This window comes from Sturnira hondurensis, unplaced genomic scaffold (assembly GCF_014824575.4).
Source record: "Sturnira hondurensis isolate 20B ecotype Veracruz unplaced genomic scaffold, ASM1482457v3 Scaffold0007406, whole genome shotgun sequence".
NCBI classification, from domain to species: Eukaryota; Metazoa; Chordata; class Mammalia; order Chiroptera; family Phyllostomidae; genus Sturnira; species Sturnira hondurensis.
This window is the reverse complement of record NW_028080037.1, coordinates 12,782,732-12,807,392: the sequence shown is the minus strand read 5'-3', so window position 1 is coordinate 12,807,392 and position 24,661 is coordinate 12,782,732. Positions and strand designations below refer to the sequence as shown.

At 53.0% G+C, this 24,661-nt stretch overlaps 1 protein-coding gene across 3 annotated transcripts in view; it reads right to left on the bottom strand.

Annotated features, from left to right (window-relative positions):
- Positions 1 to 823: 823 nt before the first annotated feature.
- SGSM1 (small G protein signaling modulator 1) overlaps positions 824 to 24,661 on the bottom strand; it is a 63,968-nt gene continuing 40,130 nt past the window's right edge. Inside the window, exons 15-26 of one of the 3 annotated variants that reach the window (XM_037052360.1) lie at positions 24,202 to 24,266; positions 22,224 to 22,369; positions 18,516 to 18,644; positions 15,807 to 15,989; positions 14,441 to 14,509; positions 12,945 to 13,535; positions 10,833 to 10,957; positions 8,394 to 8,476; positions 7,732 to 7,841; positions 6,393 to 6,489; positions 5,151 to 5,318; positions 824 to 2,878 (exon numbers count right to left, since the gene is read on the bottom strand). In XM_037052360.1, the coding sequence (XP_036908255.1) occupies positions 2,790 to 2,878; positions 5,151 to 5,318; positions 6,393 to 6,489; positions 7,732 to 7,841; positions 8,394 to 8,476; positions 10,833 to 10,957; positions 12,945 to 13,535; positions 14,441 to 14,509; positions 15,807 to 15,989; positions 18,516 to 18,644; positions 22,224 to 22,369; positions 24,202 to 24,266 (1,855 nt within the window). In that variant the 3' untranslated portion in view covers positions 824 to 2,789. Of the gene's footprint in view, positions 2,879 to 5,150; positions 5,319 to 6,392; positions 6,490 to 7,731; positions 7,842 to 8,393; positions 8,477 to 8,529; positions 9,214 to 10,832; positions 10,958 to 12,944; positions 13,536 to 14,440; positions 14,510 to 15,806; positions 15,990 to 18,515; positions 18,645 to 22,223; positions 22,370 to 24,201; positions 24,267 to 24,661 lie in introns of those variants that run through there. The other 2 variants (XM_037052361.1, XM_037052362.1) reach the window with 2 other exon arrangements.

The following is a 24,661-nucleotide window of genomic DNA, read 5'->3' as shown; positions in this document are numbered from 1 at the left end:
AAAATGGGGCGGTGGACACTGCCACCTCATCTGGTGGTTCTCAGTGACCCTGAGGCCATGACTAGGAAATCATCCCCATCTGGGGTGATTGGGGGACACGGTATAAACACTGTGTGCAAAACGGCCTCACTGATTTCCCGGCCTGGATCCACACCCCTTCCCGATGTCACTTTTCAAAGCCTCCCGTCCAGTGGTGGGGTCTGCTTCCCCGTTGCCTGAGTTGGAGCTCGGCCAGGAGACGTGCTCGCCCAAGAGAACGTGGTGGAAATGACTCAATGCCAATCCCCAGACTGGGCCTCCAGAGGCCGTGTACCCTTCTGCTCGCTCTCTCGGGACCTGCCATCGTGGCCATGGAAACGAGCCCAGGTGCCCGCTGGAGGACAGACACAGGGCCCAGCCTCCCCCACAGCCCCAGCCAGCAGCCTGCCAAGTGTTGGAAGCCACCCTGCCCGGCTGGCTATCGGCTGGCCCGGACACACGAGGAAGTCCGGCCGAGACCAGAAGAACCCCCTGCCGAACAGAGCCCGTACTGTGGACATGCAGAATCACAAGCTAAATAAATGTCTATTCTAAGCCACTGGATTGGCGGTGGTTTGTCGGGGGGCGTTATCTTGGGAACAGCTAAGGGACAAGGGATGAGAAGTGACTCATCTGCCTTGAACCGAGTGGGGAGAGACCAGGCAGCTGCTGTGTGAGTCCGTCCCCGCCCGGGGGGCGAGTCCCTGTGGTGGGAGTGGGCGGGCAGGGCCTCACAGACAAACCTTTCTTCCTTTCCAATTCAGAAAACTCCCCCAAACACAGAGGCAGAAACGACCCAGATTCACACGTTTCGCCATTTAGATATATTTTCTGTCCACACAGACACAACTTTTCAGTAAACAGTTACGAGATGTGCTGGTAACAGCGAGAAAAGGAGGGCGTTCCTGAGGCAGAACGGCTCCCACACGCTCAGACACGAGGACGCAGGCGACAGACACGGACTGAGCACGGCAAGCTGAATAAATAGGAGTCACTCCACACCACGGCCACGGCCGTCTCTCTGGGACGCCGCGGGAGAAGGCAGAGGGGATGTCTTGTGCTGTGCGCTGTGACTAGCCAGTCCAAAAATAAGAGTCGAGTCGGGAGACCTAGGACCTGGGTCTTGCTAATGTCACACCCCCTGGAGGGAACAGCCATGTGGCAGAATACTCTTTCCACTGGAGAGGCCTTTTGCACGTTAGTTTTCCCATCTGGGGAAGTTGGGGGACCAGGGTGAGAAGATGTATAGCCCTCTGGGCCTCGCCTGTCCTGCCCAAGGGGCCTGCTTTGGGGAAGACGGGGGTTCAGATGCAGCTGGAGGTGCTGACGCAGGGCGGGACTTCCCCAACCCGCCCCGCCGTCCTGGTTTGCTCGGGGCTGCGGGCCGAGGGCCCACCGTGCGGATGCCTCCGTGTGCTTTCTGTGTCTCCCCCACCTCGCCACAACCCTACCTGACACTCTTGGAAGAACAGTCCTCCCTGACTCCTTGTCTCCTGATTCCGGAGCATTCGCGGAACAGAATTGGCAGGACTGCTTTCCTGAAGGACAGGTGGGCAGCTGAGCTACTTAATCCGGGATCTGTTCGCAGACTGGCGACCCTTCGTGAAGACACGGTGGGGACCGTTTCCACACCTGGCTGCCAGGGAAAACACACACGCCTCCACCCTGGCTGATCCCTGTCTTCCTCCTCCGTCCTGAGTGAGCAAGGGCACTTGGGGACGAGCTGGCCTCCCTGACCACATGGCTTTCACCGACACGTGTTCCAAGCTCCCGGAGCACCAGACCCAGCGTGTGGAAGGAGAGGCGCGGTCTTTCTGGGCAGGGATGAGGGTTCTGCCCTGCCAAGGGGCTCTGGGCCAGGCTCACAAGAGCCTGTCTCCTGCCTGCAGCTACTTTTTTGATCCCAAAGACATCTTCCTTGACAAGAAGGAAAGAAGCTTCTCCTGGGGTAAAGCGGAGGAGAAGAATGAGAGAATACGATGAATGGAATCCCAGACCTCCGGGGAGATGTGTACAGGACTCCGTGTGCTTTTTCTAAGTGGGAGGGAACCTGGGGACACGGGTGGCCTAGGTGGAGCGAGGAGGGTTGGGAGATACACCGGCAGCCCCTCCTCTAAGCCAGGCCTCACAGGAGGGCATCTGGCAATGCCCGGGGACGCTCTGGGTTGTACAGCTGGGGTGGGGAGGAGCGTGCTACTGCCTTCTGGCCGGCAGAGGCCAGGGACCCTGCGCCGCATCCTTCAATGCCCAGGAGGCCGCACCCACCCCGAGAAGGACCCAGCCTGAATGTCGACAGTGTGGAGGTGCAGAGACCCACTCCAGGCCAACCCACCAGCCACGTGCTGGCACGTCTCCAAGGCCCCTTTCAGCGTCTAGAGGTGGCCCCGTGGACATCTCCTACGCTGATTTCTCACCCAGTTCCATCCCCAAGACCCATCTGACAAGGCAGTTTGGGGGGGTGGGGGAAGAAGAGAGAGGAGACTGCTCAGGAGACCTCGGACGGAGACGTTCCCTCAGTCCACCAACTCCCGCGAAGGAGAAACCCCAGACACGGGCGATCTTTGGTCAAACAGGAAAATGTAAGGCTGAACTCAGGAGGCCACCCTGTGACCCCGCCTGCCCAGCGGCTAACGTCAGGGTGGTTTCTCTCTGCACAGATGTGCATGCTCACAAACAGACCCCAGGACCCCACTCCCGGGGCGGCCGGGCACGAAGAGTGGGCAGGACAGGCAGGTGGCAGCTCGGCTGCCGCAGCCCGGGTGAGACCGCCTTCACTTGTTCTCAATCAGGGTCTGCACCTTGTACACGAGGTCCCGGGCCAGCTTCAGGACCTGCTTGGTGTTGTGTCGCTCGGCCATTTCTGAAAGAGCAGAGGGTGACATCTCATGAGCCTCCATTTCTGTCCGTCCTCAGGACACACCGCCAGCACCCAGAGGGTCTCCAGGCCTGTCCCTGTCACTGTCGTCTGGCGCCACCCCCGGAGGGGCTCTGGAAGTGAGACCTCAGGGACAGCCAGCACCTCTGGACCTCAGTTTCCTCGTCTGTGAAATGGGGATGGTGACAGTGTCCACCTCACAGGGCGATGCTGGGTCAGTGTGTGCCTAAAAATGTTAGGCCTCCCATCCCCTTTCCACAAACAGTGACTGGGGGCCACTTCGGAAAGCGATGCTGGGCACAGTAGAGGCTCACGAGTACAGAAGGGAGGGTGTGACGGGAGGGGAAGACAGGGGCAGCGGGGACACAAAGTAAAATTTATTAATTTTATCAAGAGCCTCACAAAATGATCACATCTTTAAGGCAGAATAATCCTAAACTGGGACACATATCATAAAGACGTCACTCAGCAGAGGAAAAAGGCGGTAAGACCCTGGCTCTGGAACCGGGTGCTGAGGTCCCCCACAGCGCCATCGTGAACTCGGGAAAATGTCGAGGGGAACACAGCGATGCTCCACGTCAGTGGAACCACAGGCCTGAGTTCACAAATCGCGTTCCCATCGATCCCTTTACAGCTTCGCAAGGCTGCGCTCTCAGGCAGCAGTTGCTGGGATGCAGGGTCAGCACTGGGTTAAAGTCACGTGGCCCGGGGAACCGAGGTGCCCGTGTCTGGCCGATTCCAGGTGTGGGACGCTGCGCGATGCTCGACAGGAGCAAACCCCCGACCGGGAACTGGACTTATTTAAGAATGGAACAAAAATTCTCTCTTCTTCTGAGTTATATGTATTATTTTTAAAAACAGCTTCTAAGTGGTTAGGGTGTACATATATACTTCCGTGGTTCAGCCCTAACTCCTTGCTAAGGGGAACTTTTCTTTTTTTGCTAATGGGAACTTTTGGCCGGAGGGGCCATGCGCTGAGCTGGCGTGGGGGCCTCTGCGGTAAGTGAGGACTCCCTGTGGGTCCTCGGTCACACCCTTCCACTGCAGACAGCCCAGACGCCCAGCAACAGGGCGCAGTCAGTAAGTGGACCATCGCTTGAGGTATATTCTGCAGTTTTAAAAAGTGATTGTAAAGAAGGCAGTTTTAAAATGAGTAAGTGGGGGGAAAAACTAGTGATAACCGGATTCTATGATGGTAGTAACATAAAAATATCCACGCCTATGGAAAAGTCTAAATGGAAAAAGATTTTTTAAAAAATGACCCTACTACATGTAATGTGGTTTCCTGGCTTGGATCCTGGAGCGTGAGAGGACATGGGAGGAAAACTAGGTGAAATCGACCAAGCCTGCAGATTAGTTCCGAGCAGTGTGTCCACGTTAACTTCTGAGTTGCGACGGGTGCACTGGCATCGGCTGATACACTAACATTAAGGGGAAGCTGGGGGAAGGGTGTCAGGAACACTGTGGACGGTATTTGCAACTTTTATGTACACCTACAATTATTCTAAAATAAAAAGCTTGATTAAAAAAAAATGTTTCCAGGGGAGGGTCATACGTCACTTTTTCCCTCTTTTGCTTTTTGCAAAACCTTCTTTAGTTAAAAAAAAAAACCCACAATAAATAATAACAGTAACAACAGCTGCTGGCTATGGGGGGCTCGTACGGACCAGGTCTCACGTGACGGGCTCCATTCCCGTCCTATTTAATCCTCCTGACGTCTCTGTGATCGAGGCCTCAGCATGTTTTCACACCCCAGGAAGCGGAATCCCAGGGACATGCCCAAGGCCCCCCAGCTCCCGAGTGGCAGAGCTGGTTCAGAACCTGTATCTTATCTGATTTCTGAGGCCTCTCTCCTGTCACTTCAACTGCCTTCTTTCGCCTGCTTCCCCTGCCTGTGTCGACCCTCAGATGCAGACGGACACTGTCACCCCATTTTACAGATGGGAAAGCGGATGTTCAGAGAGATGGCAAGTGACTTATCCACGGGCACAGCTGGTTGGCGGAGGAGCCAGGGTCTGCCCCGAGCCTGATTTCAACGCCCTACTCCTCCTGCCAGAGTCCTGAGAAAAACAAATCCTCAGCATTGCAAGTGGTTGATGCATCCCTTTGGGAAGAGACACAGAAAGTGGACAGAACCCCCCACCCCACTCCCTTCCTCATGTGTCAATCTCAGTAGGTCTCCTTCCCTCCCGAGGCCCCGGGAAGGGGCCCTCCAGGAGCCCACACCCCTCAGAGGAGCCCCCAGTCACGTGGGTACCATTAAAGAACTTGATGATGTCTGTGAAATCCATGTTGTTCTCCAGGATAATGTCGCGGTAGACCTCCACCAGGGCCAGCGCGATGAACAGGACGTAGTGGGCGGACGAGACGTGTTTGGCTGCCCAGATGGTCTCCCAGACAGAGAAGACATCATCGTAGACCAGTTCTGCCGAGACACCAACGAGCACACGCGCAGGGAGGGTGTCAGCCACAGAGCTCGCGGGGCTGCCCGCCCTCCGGGAAGGTCCCAGGCCAGCTGCGCTCTGAGCTTCTGTCCTGGTGCGGTGGACAGAGCTCAGGCCAGGAGCCAGGGGACCTGGACTCTGTCCCTGACCATCAGAAGCCTCCGTTTCCCCTATCTGTAGAATAGGCAAAGCGAATACAGTGAGTGGTAACTTTCCAGCTCGGACATCCTGTGAGTGGAGGAAGTGAGCATGTGCAGGTTTAACGCTGACCTGTCCCTGCTCTGCCCCTTAACCAACGTCCCCCTCTCTCCCTGTACCCTCCTCCATCTCCTCTAACGCCCACGGGGGTACCTCCCCTCCCCCTGCACACAGAGCTGGCTGCTGCCTCTGGGTCCAGGGAAGAGACAGCACGGAGCAATGGTTAAAAGCAAGGCTTTCTGTGTCCAATAGACTCCGTCTGAATCCCAGCTCCATCTCTTACCGCCAAGGTGACCTTGAGCTAGTTACTCTCTAGTTTCCTCATCTCTCATGCAGTGATGCTGACCGGAGCGAAAGACTAACGAGATAATACACAGAAACGGCCCAGCGCTGTGCCGGGCACTTAGCCAGCCCCTCCATGTGTGTTAGGCATTATCCTCAGCATCACCCCACGTTTGAGCAACAGCAATGCACTGCGCTATATGTGACTTTTAGGTCCCATGCAAAACATGCTTCATGGGCTACGTGACGCATGTTCAAGGTCTCTGATAAACAGCAAAATAGAATGGAAGGGACCGGCCTTAGGAGGTGGACAGAGGGGGCCCAGATCCTGGTTCTACTCCTCCTCACTCTGAATTAGACTTTTCCCGGCCTCGGTCTCCTCATCCGTACAATGGGGATTGGAACTCGACCTGCTGCACGGTGTCACCGCGGGGCAAGGCAGGCCAACCGCCATCAGCACTCAACGTGAGGGAGCTGCTCTCTTCCGCCAGCTTCGGCTTGGGGGTACCTCCCCCCCTGAGGTTCCACCACAGAGAGTCCGAGAACAAGGCCCCAGCCTGAAATGAAGTCTGTACCTCGCTTGAAATCCAGCAGGAACCAGCGGTAGCAGAAGTAGAAGTGAGTGTAGTCCCCGTTCTGGTGCATCAGCTCAAAGAGCTCGGAGTCCAGGATCTGTCGGAGGAAGCAAAGGGGGGCGTCAGCCTCCTGGGCAAAGGCCAGACCAGAGGGACAGCTGAGTAAATGACACTCCGTGCCCACACCGGACACCAGGCCACCCTTAACAACCAGCTGGAGTCAAAAGAGTGCGCAAAGGGTTTGAAGCGCAAATCAACCTAGCTCAACCAAACACAGTCATTCCCTCCAAACAGACAGGCAAATGGGCCATACGCACAGGAGAAACACACAATGCCACGAGTCATTAGGAAAATGCAGATCAATACGCCAGTGAGATGCCCCCCCCACCAGGTCAGCTATAATACAGGAGACAAGACAGCAAAGTGCTGGTGAGGACGTAGAGAAACGGGGCCTCCTACGCCGCTGGGAGGAATGTACGACGCTGTCTGCAGTTGCGCTCCTAGACACAGGCCCAACAGAAAGCAAAACCTCGTCCACGTGAGAGCCTGGGCCGGACTGCACAGCATCGTCCCTAACAGCCAAACAGCGGAAACAACCCGACAGTCGTCAACGGTGAATGGATGAACCAAACGTGGTCCGCCCGCTTGATGGAAGGCGACGGGTGACGTCCTGGCACAGGCTCACCCTGAGTGAGCTGGGCAAGCACTGCGCTCAGGGAAAGCAGCTTGACACGAAAGCCACGTATTGCAGAGACTAGCGGTTGCCAGGGCCTGGGGAGAGGGGCCGATGCTGCTGGGTACGGAGTTTCTTTCAGGGACAGTGTAAGTGTTCGAACTTAGGTCGTGCCGATGGCTTCACGACTGGGAATGTTCTGAAAACCACTGAATGGAACATTTAAAAAGGGTGCATTTCACAGTGTGTGAAGTACGGGTCAATAAAGCCGTGTGTGTCTGTGCGTGTAGAACATCCCCAAACATTACTTAGAGGAAAAGGACCGACGCAATCAAACATCCTTTTAAGGGGCGAGGGCCATTCTCGTTCCCTGTGCACTCACAGTGCCTGGACGGAGTAAACACTCAGAGAGAATGAATCTGCCAGAGCCGATTTCAACTGTTAAGTTCAGGGTGAGCTCAAATGAGTTTTTCAGCTCAATTCAGACTGAAGTTGGGGTTTTTGAGTTCGGCTCACTCCGCTGGGCTGAGCTGAGACGAACTGCACTGAGTTCAGGTAAGACTGAGCTATTGGGTTGAGTTAAAGTAGGCGTGGCTATTAAGTTGACCTGAGGTCCGTTGGGTTGAGTGGGAGTAAGTCGTATTATTGAACAGGACTGAATCACACCTGGATCAGTGACCTCATGTTGGCAAAATGGGTGTCCATGGCGCCTCCGTGGGGGAAGTTCTGGTTCATCCTCTTCATGAGCTCTGTGAAGCAGCTGAAGGCGAGGGCCTCTGGGGAAGAGCACAGGAGAAACCGTCAGGTCCGCCCCTGCCCAGGGAACCGGAGGTCCCAGAGGATGCTGGTTCCTATTCCTAAAGGGTACTGCTCCGTAGTTTCCTCAGGATGTGCTCATCTGCGCTGGTGTCAGGGCACCGACAGGCCCTTGTGTAAGGACTGGTCTCACAGAACGAGCAGAGATGCGCTCCCTCCTATTCGGGTTCTTTTGGAAGAGTTTGGGGAGAATTGGTATTCATTCTTCTTTAAGTTTGGTGGAAATCACCAGGAAGCCATCTGGGGCTGTGTGTTCTTTGTCCTCATTCATGTTTGTGCAGTGAGTGGTGAGCAAAGGCCTGGCTGGGTGCTGGGCGCTTGGCATTAAGCACTGGCCATCAGGGAACGAGAGGCCTTTTTGCTTTAGGAGGACCTTCATGAGCTCACCAGACAGGTCTTCTGGGCACCCGCACTGACCCCTCCCACGGACTGGCAAAGTGAAGTTAACCGCCCTCCCCCGCAGTAAGAAGGAAACTGCACCCCCAGCCCCCGGGCGGGGAGAACACGCTCACCGTCATCCAGAATGACCAGCAGTGGAGCCAGGAGGTCACACATGCCCTGGACGTAGCCGATCTCGATGTGCTGCCAGATGTAGCTGCGAGTGGAATGCAGGGGCTCAGTGCGGACACCCACGACCTGCTTCCCCAACCCGCTCCCCCGCTGCCTCCTCTGCGGTTCGGGCCCTCAGGCCTCACCTGGACCACTCCCTCATCCTCCTGCCTGCATGCCCATACCCCGTCTCACGCTCTTCAAACATCACACGCTCAGCCACCAGGATGGCCTTCCTAAACTCCTGAATGCTCAGACACCCTCCCCGGCACCCAGCATGGGACAGGCCCAGGCCCACACTCCTCAGCGGGGATTACAAGGCATTGACAGTCTCTTCCCAACACAGCTTCCCAGTCTCACCTGTCACTTCCCTGTACCCTTTCCTCTCGGCCGCACGGAGGTATTCACCTTTGCACAAAGCGCGCACTCACCTCCCTGGGCTTTGGCCCCAGCAGTTCCCACCTGTCCCTGAATAACAATAGCTAACATTTACTGAGCACTTACTGTCTACTCGGCCCACTACACGTGTACTGCATCATTTAATTTTCAAAGCAACCACATGAAAAGAATCCCATTTCACCAGGGGAGACAGGCATAGAGAAGCGACACACACAGAATCATATGCCTACTGATAACGGACAGAGGCACATTTTGAACCCAGATGACTTCACCCCCGGGTATGTGCTCCTAACCTGGAGGCCAAATGGTTTCTTCAGTTTCTCCTAATTTTGCCCAAGTCCATCTTGAATGTCACCACCTCTCTGAGGCCTTCCGTGATTTTCCCTGATGCCATAACCAGGCAAAAATCAGTCTATCCTTCCTTCCCCCCAAGCACTTTTTCATTTTAATGTAACATGATATTGGTATCTCCTAGACTAAATTTTGAGAGGCAGTGATTGCTTAGTTAAGAGGCAGTGCTTATGAATGAGTTAGGGCAGGCTTTAGTAAACCTTTTCGGAGAGGTCCAGAGAACAATTATTGTTAGCTTGGTGGGTCACGTCTTCTCTGGCTCAACTGCTCAACTTTGCAAAAGCAATTAGTAGGCAAACCCACAGGCCTGGCTGGGTCCTTATAAAGCTTTATTTATAGGAACAGGTGATGGGCTGCTAGCAGGGAAAGAAGTCCAGGATGTATTACTGAGTGGAAAAAGCCAGTTGTAGAAAAATAGTTTGTAGTACAATCCCATGTAGGTGGAAACTGTTAAACACATATGCTACTATATTATATATCATATAACAGCAGTCCCCAAGCTTTTTAGCACCAGGGACCAGATTCGTGGAAGACAATTTTTCCACGGACAGGGATGGGGTACAGTTTCAAGATGACTCAAGTGTGTTACATTCATCACCTCCTGCTCTGCAGCTCAGGTCCTAACAGGCCTGATGGGTATCGGTCCCTGGACTGGAGGCTGGGGACCCGTCACATGATATACCATCTGTTATATATGTTTATGTATGTGTGTATGTATGTATATGTGTGTGTATATATATATATATATATATATATATATATANTACTATATTATATATCATATAACAGCAGTCCCCAAGCTTTTTAGCACCAGGGACCAGATTCGTGGAAGACAATTTTTCCACGGACAGGGATGGGGTACAGTTTCAAGATGACTCAAGTGTGTGACATTCATCACCTCCTGCTCTGCAGCTCAGGTCCTAACAGGCCTGATGGGTATCGGTCCCTGGACTGGAGGCTGGGGACCCCTGTCGCATGATATACCATCTGTTATATATGTTTATGTATGTGTGTATGTATGTATATGTATGTATGTATGTATGTGTATATATGGAGACATATTCCCTAACATATTAGCAGTAGTTACTTCTTCTGGGGGACTGGCACACAGGAAGAAGTTTCTCTTTAGACCTACAAACTTCTGATTTCCTCGGCCGACTTGGGTTTTTAATAAGCATGGGTTACTTACCTATTTTCAGAAATAAAGGTAATAATGTTGATGGAAAGTAGTAAGAAGCCCTAGCTCTTGGCTCAATGAAATAAAGCACAGATTCTAGAGCCCGAGAGACGTGGGGTGACTTCCCCCTCGGGCCCTGCCCAGCGGGGAAGGCTGGGGGCGATGCGTTGAGCCCCCCCTCCTGACCTACACAGGGAGCTAATGCTCATCTCATAGGCTTGGAGTGAGGACGAAGTGAGATGATGTTAGGAGAGGGCTCAGCACAGAACCTGGTGTGCAGTTAGTGTCTAATAATTGCTCTCTCTCGTTATCATTCCTGTGACTGGTGCGCCGGCGGCGGCGTGGGCCGGAGGAAGAGCCCAGGTGGGCAAGGCGCGCGCTGAGAGGCTGCCGGTCCAGCTGGGCCCCCGCAGCCCTGGCTCTGCCACCCCCGTGGGGCGCCCTGCAGCCCCAGCCCCGCCCCGGCTCCAGCCACCTGCACATGACGTTGCGCAGCTTCTCCAGGTTGGCGGGCGTGAAGTACCAGTAGTTGCGGTCGCAGCGCTGCACGTCCTTCTCGATGCGGTGCAGGTTCACCGTGTACAGGTCCAGCAGTTCCGGCTGCGCGCCCGCGGGAGGGGAGGAGAGCAGCAGTCACCCCCAGCCCCTTGCAGAGGTGGTCTGACCGAAGAGACTCTCCCCCTCCCAGCCACCCGCCCCTGCCATCCTCACTGACACCCACATTCTCTGCCCCCGGGGCCGGCCAGGTGTTTGGTTCGGTCTCTGTTGTTGTTTTCCAGGCAAACCTCTTCTGCTGTGGATGATGAACACTCTTTTAATTGTTTGTCTTTGGTGAGACAATCCTACAAGGTGCGTGGACTTAGCATCTCCACCGCACAGCTGAGGAAGCTAAGAGCTACAACTGCAGCTGGAAGGAGGCCCCTCTCTGCTGGAAACTGGCCGGGGAGAATGGCAGACCTGAACACAGAAGCCCAGTCCCGGAAATGCTCCGGGCCTGATGACCGGACCCAACGATCCTGATGAGAGGGCAAGATAAAAGGAACATTTAAAGGCTGAACATTAACCCGAAAAGGCGAGGAAATACCAAGGCTGGCTTCTGTCTTGAGGGAATGTGCCAGATAGGGAAAATGTGAGCTTCGATTTAGTGATGTTGTGGTCCCACCCACTCTCGGGGTAAGGAATCTAGTAAGAGACCTCCCCACGTTAAGGCAGGACCCCAAAGAGCCACACCCCGAGTGGGGGGAAACCGGCAAGACTAACATCCTGGGGTCTGTCTTGAAAATAGGGGCCCAAGTGAGTGTAAAAGATAACCCCCTGGATCATTAACAGAATCAAATCAGGGTATTAGCTTACACGGGTTCATAACCTAAAATCCCACCACCCGGGGGTCTAATTTACAATGGCCTCGGGCTGGTTATGCCCCTGGGTACCAGGAAGAAGCTAAACACAACCCTCTCTTGAGGAATCTGCCTTCCACCTAGGCCTCAAATAACATAAGAGATAAAGTTTCAAGAATGTTCCAGAAGAGATGTAAGCAACCAGCAAAGAGTCTGGGGATGGGGTGGGGGGGTGAATTATAGAGAAACATATTATGTGGCAAACTAAGTCAAAGGAAGCAGAGATTAGAAAATGAAAACAATTAAGTAAATCACAATTTTTTGCAGGAGAAATAAATAAACAGAGGTGACAAATGGTGCATACATTATATTACTATAATAACGTAAACTACTGATCAGCCATTAACTGATACGTGCTGTAATACAGCACACAGTATTTGACTGTGCTGGACGTGGGGGTGGGAGCCGTCCCACTTATATGGCGAGGACCTGAAGGTGGGGAAGGCAGAGGACCGAACCCTCTTCTTCCGTAGTTGGGAGTTAACAGATCATGTCTAACACTGAAGAAAAACTAAAAAAACATCAAGAAACAGCATCAGGCTCATTGTTTACAGACATGAGGGGAGACACCAGATAATCTGGGCAGAACAAGGAGCTACTCTTGCCTCCGGGGAGCCCTCTCCAGGGGCGGTCAGGATAGACAACTCTCGGTGTGTTTGCACCCAGCTTCCCCTGAGTGTTTGCCTCTTCCCACAACTACCGGCATGCATATCTTCGACAGAAATAGCAAGTTCTTTGAAGGGAAATGGACACACAGTGTCACAAACCTCCCCTGCAGCTGACCTCCTCCATAAGCGTGTAAGTCAGCATGCTGAGTGTAAGTCCCCACGCTGAGTGTAAGTCCCCACGCTCACCACCAGGCCTGCTGCTGGCCGAGTGCTCCCTGTGCGCTAGGCCCGGAGGACACAACACAGCAACTTTGAAAACTCAGGCAGACAGGGAAACCGAGGCTCAGAAAGATGAAGAGGCTGTCTAAGCTGGTCACTTTGAACCCAGGACTGTTGGACTGCAAAGCCTGTGTCCTCTAAGCGTTACACCCCCCTCTCCCCCAAATGGGTTTCCATGGGGTGCCCTCCGTGGCGGGGAAAATGCAATGAACCAGAGGTCGTCTGGATAAATGAGGTTTGGAGGTATGCTCCCTCCCCACCGCAGTGGGGAAAACGGAGTGGAGGAGGACTCTAGGCACTTACGGAGTAGGTGACGCCGCTGGAAGACACAGGAGACGCCTCGCTGTTGGCAGACGCGCTCACGGCCAGGGAAGCCAAGGCCGGGAAGAGACTCTCCATCTCGGGCTCCTCTGAGAGGTTGTCCTCACTGTCCACCCGGCTGGGCTTCTCCATCTCACCGCCCCCCCAGCCCTCTGTCGGGGCGCCCTCCTTCTCAGGCAGAGCCACGTCCATGCTGCCTGGGATGGACATGAACTCGTCCATGCTCTCATTGGCCAGGAGGTCACTCTCCAGGCTGTCCTGCACGGCCAGCTCCTCACGGGGAGCCTCGTCCCGGGACGTGGTGGCCTCGCTGCTCTGCCCTTCATCCATGCTGCTGTCCCCAGGCCGAAGCACCAGGGAGGCATTCCGCTGGGGGTCCATGACGCTGTCTTCTGTACTCAGGCTGGGCTCCGAATGCTCCGAGAGGCCGGAGGAGAAATTGTGGGAGGAAGGGTGGCCGGAGTCTGGGGAACAGGTGCCATTCACCAGGTTCCCATTGGGGATCTTGGGCTGTTTCTCCTCCAGCCTGCCTTCTGCCTCCACCTGCTCCACTTCGTCCACAGACTCAAACACCTGAAGACAAGACGTGCAAAGACAGGTGGACTAGGATGGAGCCTGGTGCTGCTTCCAACAGTAACTTCAATACCCATTGTCAGGGGATTATAGACACAGAACAGACATGTGGTGGAGTACTACGTAGTCAGTAAAAAGGAGCGAGGCTGAACAACGGGTAACACAGGCTCCCATTTGTGAAGAATAAAAAAGTGACCTATATGCATGAAAATGCACAGGACAATCCAGAAAGAAATAAGGAATCCCTTGACTCTGTGAAGGGATTACTAAGGAATTTAAACAGAAGAACACCTTTCACCATGCAAACTCATGTGCACGTAGTTTAAGTAAAATATTAGTTAACAACAGAAGGGTCAGGCCGAACGGAGACCATATCCACACGGTTGACTCTTAGGGATCAATTTTCCAAAGCGGTTCGATGCCCAGATGACCCTGAACACTGTCAAGGTTAGGGGTGTCAACCACCTGCGCGAACATCCATCCACCTGTGGCTTTCAGCTCCCCAGAAACATCACCAGGAGTCCGCCATTGGCCTGAACCCTTCCCGATGATGTAAGCAGTTGATCAACACATGTTTACGCTGTACGTATTATGTACCGTGTTCTTACAGTAAAGTAAGCTAGAGAAATGGAGGAGACGCAGCGAGCCAATGACAGTGTTACTTCAGGGAGGGCAAGCAGGGGTGAAGGACGATCAAAGCCAAATTTAGCGCTCGCTGCAGTATTTTAGTTATTTACACGGGGAGAATAGGTTCGTACGTTACTTGTGTGATTAAAAACTCAGTCTTTCATGCTAGTATAAAAACAAATAAACCAAAAGTGACCCACAGACGATGGATATCCAAGTCCACTACCCCAGGCTGGAGGGAGGGGTGGGCAGGGAGGGGCGGGGCCTCGGGAGGTCACCTGCGTGCTGCTGCTGGAGTCGCTCTGCAGGCGGACGTTCTGGCGGCCGGAGCTGCAGCTCTGGGAGGACTGAGAGGGCAGAGGCGGGAGGGAGCGTGGGTGAGGCTGCTGGTCCTGGCTCAGGGTCCCCGCGCTGAGCCCAGGACGGGCTGCCGGGCTGGCAGTCGGGAAGTCTAGTGTTGTCTCTGTTCCTGACTTGAGCAAGGCCCCCTCTCCAGGCCTCGGGTTCCTATCTGCGAAATAACAAGGGGTGGGGCGTTCCCCTCCCCGATCCCTGGAGACTCCTTGGAGGCCACAGCAGCCTCCAGGCCTCCACCTCCCACCCCTGCACCCAGAAAACCCCATCTGTAATTGCTCTGAACTCCAGACTGATGGCCAACATCTAGTTTGACTCCCAGCCACTTGTAGGAATGGCCCGATTTTTCACTCCCTCTTCATATAGGTGCTTTTTCTCCTTACAACTTCTAGTTCCTGGCTACTCTGATGCTAGGCTTGGCCACGTGACCTGCTCTAGCCAATGGGATGCTAGCCAAGTCCGCAGGGCAGAGGCTTCAAAAGTGCCTGTGTGCTCATGTGTGTGTCTTTATGATCTGTGTTCAGTGTGGTGACACACCCGGGTTAGCTGGCTGGAGGATGAGATGTGGGACAGAGCCGAGTCCACCAGGGCACGCGAAGGTCAACTAAGCACGTCAAGGCTAACTTGTAGTTGACCTTCAGAGTTGAGAACTGCCCTGCTGACCCACAGACTCAGGAGTGAAAGTAAATGTGTTGTTGGAAGTCACTGACCTTTGGGGGTTGCTTGTTACATACTGTCAGTGTGGCAATTGGTGGCCGATACATCACTCACTAGCGAAGGGAATTAACTTTCTTTTCACTTCCTGCTTTGGGCTGCTAAATTGGAGATTCTGTGACAACAGGTATGCCTGAGCTGGTCGCTTAAGTATTCCGATATTCCAGAACATTCCTGACAGTATCTGGCACATGGCAGACACTCAATAAGCATGTGTTGAATAAGTAAAAGTCTATCACCGTGGTAGGTACTTCATATACACTGTCTTCTTTAAGCTGCACATAGCCTCCCTATAAATAATAATTGCCATTTGCCAGATGAGGAAACCGAGGCCCAGAGGTTCGGGTGCTTGCCTGAGTCCCCCGAGCTAGGAAATGGTGGGGCTGGAGTTCAAACTCAGGTCTGTCAGACTCTGTAGTCACCTTCCACCAAAAACTAGGGGTGAGACTTTGTCCCAAGGTCCCGGACAGCAGCCCTCCCCATTCCGACTGCCGCCTGATGGAGCGGATCCTGGCTTTCATACCTTCACACCCACCCCCACCCCACCCCCACGCCCTGAGCTGACCCGTCCGTCACCTCGTTGCTGATGGTGGAGTCCCGGTGCATCATCCGGTGCAGGTGACCGTCCAGGCTGGCCCCTGATGAGCATTTGGCCAGGGCAGCCGCGTGGGACTCCCGCTCCCTCTGCCGCACGATCGCCTCGCAGCCCAGCCACTCGGCCATGGTCTGTGTGTAGCAGGCGTGAATCTGCTCGTCCACCTGCCAGGGCAGACACAAGGTCACCCGAAGTGCGGGGAACCCTAAGGTGAGCCAACCCGACCAGAGGACCAGGTGGCCCTGACCTGGGATCCGGAGCTCTGCAAACACCCATCCTACATGCGTGGCACAACGTCCAAGCACCATTAACTGAGCACCTACTACGCGCCAGGTACTGGCTAGAACAGTGAACGAAGCTACTCCTTTCTTTCAACCCTTCCTCCCTCCCTTCCTATCTCATTAACAACTTTCCTATTGCTACATGCTGAAAGGGTAACACAGGGTTAAATAAGGTATATTATTAAAACTCATGTCACTTTGATGAAAAGGCACACACGTGTACCACACACACACATGAGCAGATGCAAAACCTGGGGAGAGTGGTAACAGAGTGTGTATTTTAGCAAGTGGTATTCTGTTGACATTAATGTTCTGGTCTGATAACACACTGCAGTTCAGTTTTCACTCGGAAAAGCCAGGTGATGGGTATAGAGGGTTTCTATATAATTATTATTAGTCTCTAAAAAGGTATTTATTTACTTACCCTTAGAGAGAGGGGAAGGGAGAAAAAAAGAGAGGGAGAGAACCAATGTGCAAGAGAAACATCAATCGGATGCCTCTCGAGCGCCCACAACCGGGGACCTAGCCCACAACCACCCAGGCGTGTGCCCTGACTGGGAATCGAACTGGAGACTCCTCGGTTTGCAGGACGATGCCCCAACCCATAAGCCAGACCAGTCAGGGCACCTCTATAGTATTACTATTGCTATGCCTTGTGAACTTTTATTTCAAAATAAATGTAAAGTTATTAATTGCATCAGTTTCTTTTCACTTTTAAAAGTGCAATTACTAAAACATTTAAAACGACAGTGTGGTGTTGGCCGAAGATCACTAATACAGTGCAGTACATGTCAATGGGGCGGAGCAGAGACCCCCACTCACGTGCCCACTGATCTGGGACTAAGATGCCGGAGCAGCTCAATGGAGGAAGAAGAGCCCTGTCCACATGCGGTGCTGGGGCGGCCGCACCTGCACAGGCAAGAGTGAGCCTCGACCCAAACCACACACAGTGCACAAAGATGACTGCAAAGTGCGTCACAGACTTAACCGGAAAAAGTGAAACTAGAAACGTTTTTTTAAAGAAATAGAAGACCTTCAGGATTTAGGACAAACAGTTCTTAAGACTTTGACACCAAAAACACAATCTATCAAGGAAAAAAACTGATAGATCGAACCTCATCAAAAATCTTAAAGTCTGTTATGCAAAATACCCTGTTAAGATGAAAAGACAAAATTCAAACTGGGAGGAAACACTTGCAAACCATAAGTCCAACAATGAATTCGTATCTAGAGTACATAAAGAACTCTCAAATCCAAGGGTAAAAAAGCAAGTAATTCAATTCGAAAATGGACAGAAGACATTAGTCGATACTTCACCAAAGACACACAGATGGGAAGCAACCACGTGCAAAGATGTTCAATGTCACTAGCCACTTGGGAAACTGACACACCATTTGCACACCTGTGTGAATGGCTGACATAAAAATCAGTACCACCACCACGCCCTGGCGAGGATGCATTATGGATAACCCACACATTGCTGGTGGAAATATACAACAGCACAGCCACTGCAAAAGTGTGCCAGTGCCTTATAAAACCAGGCGTGCAAAACGAGGCATTTATCAGTTTCTTATAAAACTAACTACCAGACCTGACAACTGAACTCCTGAGCAAGTATCCCTGAGAAGTGACAACTGACGCTCATGTGAAAACCCACACATGAAGGCTCACTGCACATTGAGTTGTGACAGCCAAAAAACTGGCAACAGCCCCTACCCACCAGCAGGTGGGGAGGTGAACACTGCCCAGCATGAGAGAGAGCCCACTGTCGACCCACATGACGACCTGGATGGTTCGCCAGAGAATTACGTTCGGTGGAAAAGTCAAGCCCAAAAAGTCCTTTGTTGTGTGATCCCATTTACTCACCATTCTTGAAAGGACAAAGTTACAAAAAGTGGAGAACAGGTTAGTGGTTTCTGAGGACTGGGGACGGGGGTGAGTGGGAGGCACAAGGATCCTCATAGCCCCAGAAGAGCTCAGTGTGGTGGTGACCCACGAACTTCCATGTGTGACAGAACTGTATGGAACCACACACACACACAGATGAACAAGTACGAGTAAGCCGGGAAGCTTGAATAAGATGGGTAGAGTGCCATTGTCAACACCCTGGCTGTGATGCTGTACCGTGTAGTTTTACGAGATGTCACTATTGGGGGAAACTGGACACAGGACACATGATGGCCCTCTGCATTATTTCTTACAACTGCATGTGGACCTACAATTACCTCAAAATACAAAGTTTATTTAAAAATATGGCATCTGTGGCTTATGCCGTATTTCTATTGGACAGAGCCCCCCTCGAGCTCCCTGGCTCCGCCATCCCTCTGCCAGACCTTGGTCCCATGTGGGGCCAGAGCTCCCCAGCCCCACCGTACCTGGCTCCTTTGGTTGCCCATGGGGATGACTAACCTCCTTCCTTTCTCTCTCTGTCATCCCGAACTGGTAGTGGCCCAGCAGGAAGGGCCACACGGCCTTGCGGATCTCGGGCTGGATGCCCCCGTAGTAGACCAGGCGCAGCAGCTCCTGCTCCTCGTAGCTCTGCGGTGGGCAGTGGGGCGAGCAGAGGGGGCAGTCAACAGAAACCCCGGGGCAGACCGAGCGCCCCGGCAGCTCTGCTTCCCAGACCTGGTTCTCAGACACCCTGCCGTGAAGGAGCACAGCTGCATGTACCCAATGTCCACTATGCCACGTTAGGACAGAACAAACCCTGGGGTCCCCGACAGGAAGACGGCACCCCCCCAGCAGGGAGACATCTCGGAGTCAAAAGGGCAGGGGTGCGTCTGCCAGCGCCCATGTGCAATGGTGCCTGATGTGTGTTGGTAAGTGGAAAAAACGAGGTATAGATCACGTCTAGCGTGAACTCATTTTGTTAAAAAAAAAAAAAAAAGCCAGTGTATAATGAATTTACATTTCTACTTAAATTTTGGTCAATTATGTATGCCGTCCTCATTTGAGAACACCATCTTGGAGTTTTTAATCTTCACGAAAGCTCTAAGAAAACTGTCTTAAAGCAAATGAGTACAGTGCACAGTGGACATTGGCGGCTGGTTCTGCATACACTTACTAACCGGGGAGCACAGGAGGATGACTTTAACAACTGTTTGCTCTGCCGTGGAGATTTTTCTCTAATTTTTTAAAAATTCATTTTCGGGCAAAGGCTTTGCGGATGCAGTTAGTGAGGCCGAAGGACCGGCAGCAGGTCCCATCTGTGTGTGTGAGGTGCCAATGACCGCTGCGAGGCTGCCCTGAAGGGCACTGGGGTCCTGTTCCCTCTTGCTGCTTTACTCCACGCTCCAAAATTAAAAGCATATTGCACACCTTAGTGCTAGTCTTCGATGTATTCAACCACAAGGGCAAAAACAGTCACTCTTTTTGTCCCTGCTGGGAATGTGGGTTCGTATTATGTAAACGGCCTTGTCAAAGCTGTTTAAAAATGAGAGGACTAATTTATGGTGGAGACTGTGAACTCTTCATCAAAAACCCACATCCTTTTCTTCTGGAATCCATAGCTGGACTCCATTTCCCAGCCTCCCTTGCAGTTAGGTATGACCATGTGACTAGACTCTGGCCAATAGGATGCAAAAGGAAGTGATGTGAGGTGTTCCCAGGCCAGGGCTTTGAAGAAGCCAGAGTATTCCCCTCACACTCTCCATTTCCCCTCTGCTCCCTGGAAGCAGATGGCCCCCAGTCCCTGGAGGATGGAGGGGCCACGACACTGACAGCCAGCTCTGGAGGGTAGAGAGGTACCCATTCAGTGGGAATGTTCAGTGAGCAAGAAATATACCCCTGTGGTGTCTGAAAGAGCAGAGACTCTTACTGCAGCTCTACCCTAATGCAACAATGAAACCAGGAACAGGGAAATCATGGCCAGACCGGTTGTAAAAGGACTGCAAAAACAGCAGATGAGAAATACTCATTTGTGACTGATTGACTAAGTCAACTGATTTGTCCTCAGATCAGTGCTTTTAAACAGGGGAGATTAGAAGCATTTGGGGAACTTTCAAAGAGACATAAACTCTCGGGCTCCACTCCCAGAGGTGCTCCCTCAGCAAAGCTGGAGCGGAGCCCAGATGTGTATAAATCTTTCTGACTCCTCGGGAAACGTGTGCTCTCGTGGTGGAGGGGTGGGGAACATCAGGACCTTTGCAGGAAGCAGGCTGGCACAGCTATTTAAATGTTAAATGCACATCAGTCAATTTCATTTCTAGGAATCTTCTCACACACTAAAAACACTAGTACAGAAAGGATTATGCGTATACAGACGGCAACGACAGCACTGTTTGACATGGTTTCGTAAAAAGGGAGGGGCCTGACGTCTGTCATTAGGGAAGAGTTAGAATAAATTACGGCCCACCCACCCACCAGGTGCCAGAGCACTAATGTTCAGCATTTCACCTAGAGATTTGAAAGTACATCCTTAACACAGAAGTAAGTTGGTTACTTAACATACAAGTATGTCACCTCATTAAAAGAATAAGACTACAGATCTGTCTATATAGATATATTTGTGTTTGGGGGTGTGCGAGCGTAGACAACATCTGGTAGGGCCTACACCAACCAGTCCTGTTCAGGGAGGCAGGGGACCGACCCAGAGGGGCAGGGCAAAGACATGGTTTTAATTGTCCTGTGAAAGACGCTCCTGCAGAGCCAAACCCCAGACTGGCTCCTCTGAGCCCTCTTGCTGACCAGGCCTCATTCCTGGGCCCTGTCCCCGCCTCCCTGGCCCAGGGGTAGCAAGGACCCTGTCGTCAGAGATCCTGGATATCTGATCATGACCGTCACCCCCACCCTTCATGCATCGCGGGCCTGTCCTCCACGAGAGTCCCCACACTCGATGTCTCCTGGGAGTGCCATCTGTCCACTGGCCCCTCCCTCTGCTCACTGGCCGCAAATCAATGGCTGAATGTAAGTTCCATTCTGATGTCTGGCTCCCCCCTTGCAGTAGTCCTGAATAAAACCTGTCTTTACGGCCAAAAAGTAAAGATAAAAATAAGACATAAAAAATGTCTATTCCTTATGCACAATTTGATTTCTTCATTCTCTGAATCGTTCCAGTCAATAGGCATTCCTCCTGAAATTTAGAAAAGCAGTTGTTTTGGGCAAAAATGTGAAACCACCCTTCTGTTTGTGCAGATTTGGGAACGAGTTTGTTTTCCTCACCAAGTCCCCCCGCAATCCCAGATCAACACAGGGCAGAGCCCCTTCCCCACCACGGGGAAGCCAGCTGGCACCAGGTGTGCGCCAGCGTGGCCTCCCCAGGCCGGGTGGAAAGGCGCCGGCTGCTGGAGCCACAGGGTTTACCAGCGTGGAGGAAGCGGCTGTGCCTTCCCAAGGCCTGCTCTCGGCAGCAGTTACACCAGCATCTTTCAAAGTGGATCCCACCTGCCACCAGCCGAGGGAGGGATCTAACAAAGGCCTCTGTGGCCAAACGCATCTGAGGGGGTGTTGCCTGTGCCCTCGAAGGCGCCCACAATTTCCTGAGTGTGGCAAGCACGTTAGCATAGTCAGGGTTCAAAAAAATCATCCAGGAAAGCTGTTTCATCTTATTTCCTAAAGTATTCAACTACAACACTTTTTTTTTTTCAAACATACGCATTTTTTCCTTCAGGGACACGTGTGAGTCTAAGCAAGAAAAGCTCGGAAATCTCCATGTGAAATATCCAAACTGTAGAATCTCGGGCGCTAACACAGAGGCAGGAGGAAGAGTTTCGAACGGGGGCGCGGATTTCCGGGCCCAGCTGTCTCCCTCTCACGTAGCTCCTCTCACTGTTCCAAGGAGACTCAACTGGATCATGAATCCCTTCTCGAGGGGGCCTCACAGCACCTTGCGCGGGATGGAGCATACAGCTGATGCTTAATGAAAGCTTAGTGACTGACTGGTTTTTACTCCTTCTAGATGAGGATGTGTATTTTCCACCCTCCTTGATCCTCACCCCAATGGGCGGAAGCGGGCCATGGGGGTTGGAACTCTCAAGAAGAGGAGGGGCCTTTAATTTGGGGATGAAGAACTCAAAGACGGCACAGCATCCTTGACCCACCACGAGCAGGTGGGTCTGTCTCCTGTCCCTGCCCCCTGTCGTCTCTGCCCCACCGTGGGCCACCCGGGCCGAGCCTTACTGAGCTGTCCCGCAGGTACTGCTCCCAGATGCCGGCCGTCAGCCCACGTCCAGCGTCGCACGGCAGGTCCGCAGACACGATCCTGTGATTGACCAGGGCCGACAGGTGGGTCCTCACGGTGGACAGGTGTCTGCAGTACGCAAGCCCTGCAGGGGCAGAGAGGGACAGGGTCATCATCCACCACCCAGCCCTTCTGGCCTTGTTACCTGGCGTCCCCCAAGAACTGTCGACAACCGTACTGAACCCTCACAACCCAGCTAGTTCTCACCAGCCGATTTCCAAGTAAGGATGGTTAGGCTCAGAGGGGTACAGTCATTTGCTGGCTTGACTGCTGAACAGCTCTGTGACCCCAGGGAGGTCCTATCGCCTCTCTCAACCTCGCTCAGGGTGACGCCACCTCCTCTGCCAGAATCCAAGGCATTTAATGCACAGGCTGGAGGTGAGAGGGGGCTGCGACCCTGCATGCTCACCATGCCCGTGGGCGCCTCTGGTCCACGCCGAAAGAGGGTGGGGGAGGCGGGGCTGGGTCAGGAGGGTCCTGGCAAGCATGACCGCGATGCGGAGGGTGCCAGTTTGCCTTCAAAAACGACCCTGCCTGCCAACCTTCACCCGATCCACCCCGGGCACAGCACCCATCATACAAGGGCCACTCAGCAAGTACTAGTTTGTGTTCGTTTGAATGAGTCCCTTTCTTCCGGCTCTCCCCCACCATCGTATCCTGAGAGAGGACCCTGGGTCTTCCAGAGCCTGAGGACTTGCCCCTACCAACAATGGGGATAATTGCAATGATGAGGATGACAATGAGGACGATGACGACGATGATGTAACAGGTAACCCTTACACAGCGAATACTACGTCAACAGGGAGCTGTCCCCAGAGCTTACATAACCTAACTCATTTAATTCTCTCCATAGCAGGTGTCCTTATCATCCCCAGATTACAGATGAAGAAACTGAGGCACAGACTGGTTTTGTCACTTGCTCAGGTCACACGGCTCGGAAACAGGGAGTTGGGATTTGAACCCAAACTGCCTGGCTCCAGAGCCTAGGCTCTCAACCACCATCAGGGATGAGCCACATCGTGTGATGGTGCCATTCAAGACCCCTCTCCACACCCTCCCCTTCCTCCAGGAAGCTCTTCCCTTTGGGTTCCATAAACACTCGTCCATTGTCTGCTCCGCGCCTGGCCCTGCATTGCGCTCTGGGGATGAGCGGTAACAGAACAGGCAAATACCTCGATCTTGGAGACCTCATGTGCTCCCCGCCTCCCCGGACACTCTGCGATAGAACCCGCGTGGCTCTCTCACGGGCCAGCGCAGGCTGTGTTCACACTTTCCTACAATCCCACACCTGCTGAGAACTGACAGGACAGAGTAGAAAAAACAAGAGCGTGTGCAGGCAGGCAGGGCCTGCGTTTCGGTCCAAGCTCTGGGGCTTATGAGCTGTGTAACCCTGGGCAACCCACTTAGCCTCTATGCCTTAGTCTCCTCGTGTTACAATGAAACAATCAGAGTACTAATATTATGAATTTAGCGTTTAAGTTTTTTTAGAAGAGACCAGGCCACCTTTCCCTTCTGCTCCTACCCACGGGGGAAGGCAGCTGACAACTACTGAGCACCCGTGACGGGCAACGCTGGGTGCTCAGGGCTTTATACACGTGTCTCATCCAGCCCTGAAAACACTCTAAGGTGGGCACTAGGAATGCAACGGTGATTACACCACATGCTTGCCACCAAGAAACCCCACTGTTCACTGCCCTCTCTTAGGACCAAAGGATAATGTTTATCCCCAATCTGTACATGAGGAAGTCGAGGCTCAGAGACGTTAATGTAGCTTCACCAAAACCAGGCATCTAGGAAACAGAGGAGCAGCGGCCCAGACTGCAGAGCCAGGCTCCTTCCCCTGACATTGCTGGCACACAGTAGGCACTCAACGAGCGCTCCCTGGAGACCACAGTGGCAAACGAGGTCAATACGTACATCCATAGAAGGCTCTGGAAAGGATTTGGTACTTCATATTGTCACAGAGGAGCTTCAGGGGAGCCCTGCAGGTGGAGGAAAAGGGAGACACTTAGATTGGACCCACACGCAGCCCAGCTGTCCTGGAGAGGAGGAGCACAGCTTGTTATCTCTAGGAGCAGATTAAAATGAACCGGTCAAGGGGACTGCGGGGTGTCCTTCCTACCCACACAGTCTCACTGCCCTTCTGCCATCAGCTCAGGAGTCGCTGCCCAACTCTGTCCCAGTGACTTGGGTGGGGCTGATTCTACCCAGTACTTGACTCAGGTCGGAGTCACAGTGATTGGGTAAGAGGTGGTCACGTGATCCAACCCAGGCCAATGAGAATCAGCCCTGGGACTGTTGTTGGAACCGGGAAACAGACACTCTTTTCCCTGATTGAGTTCCTAAGCCAATGAGATATGGGGCAGTGGCCGCTGGC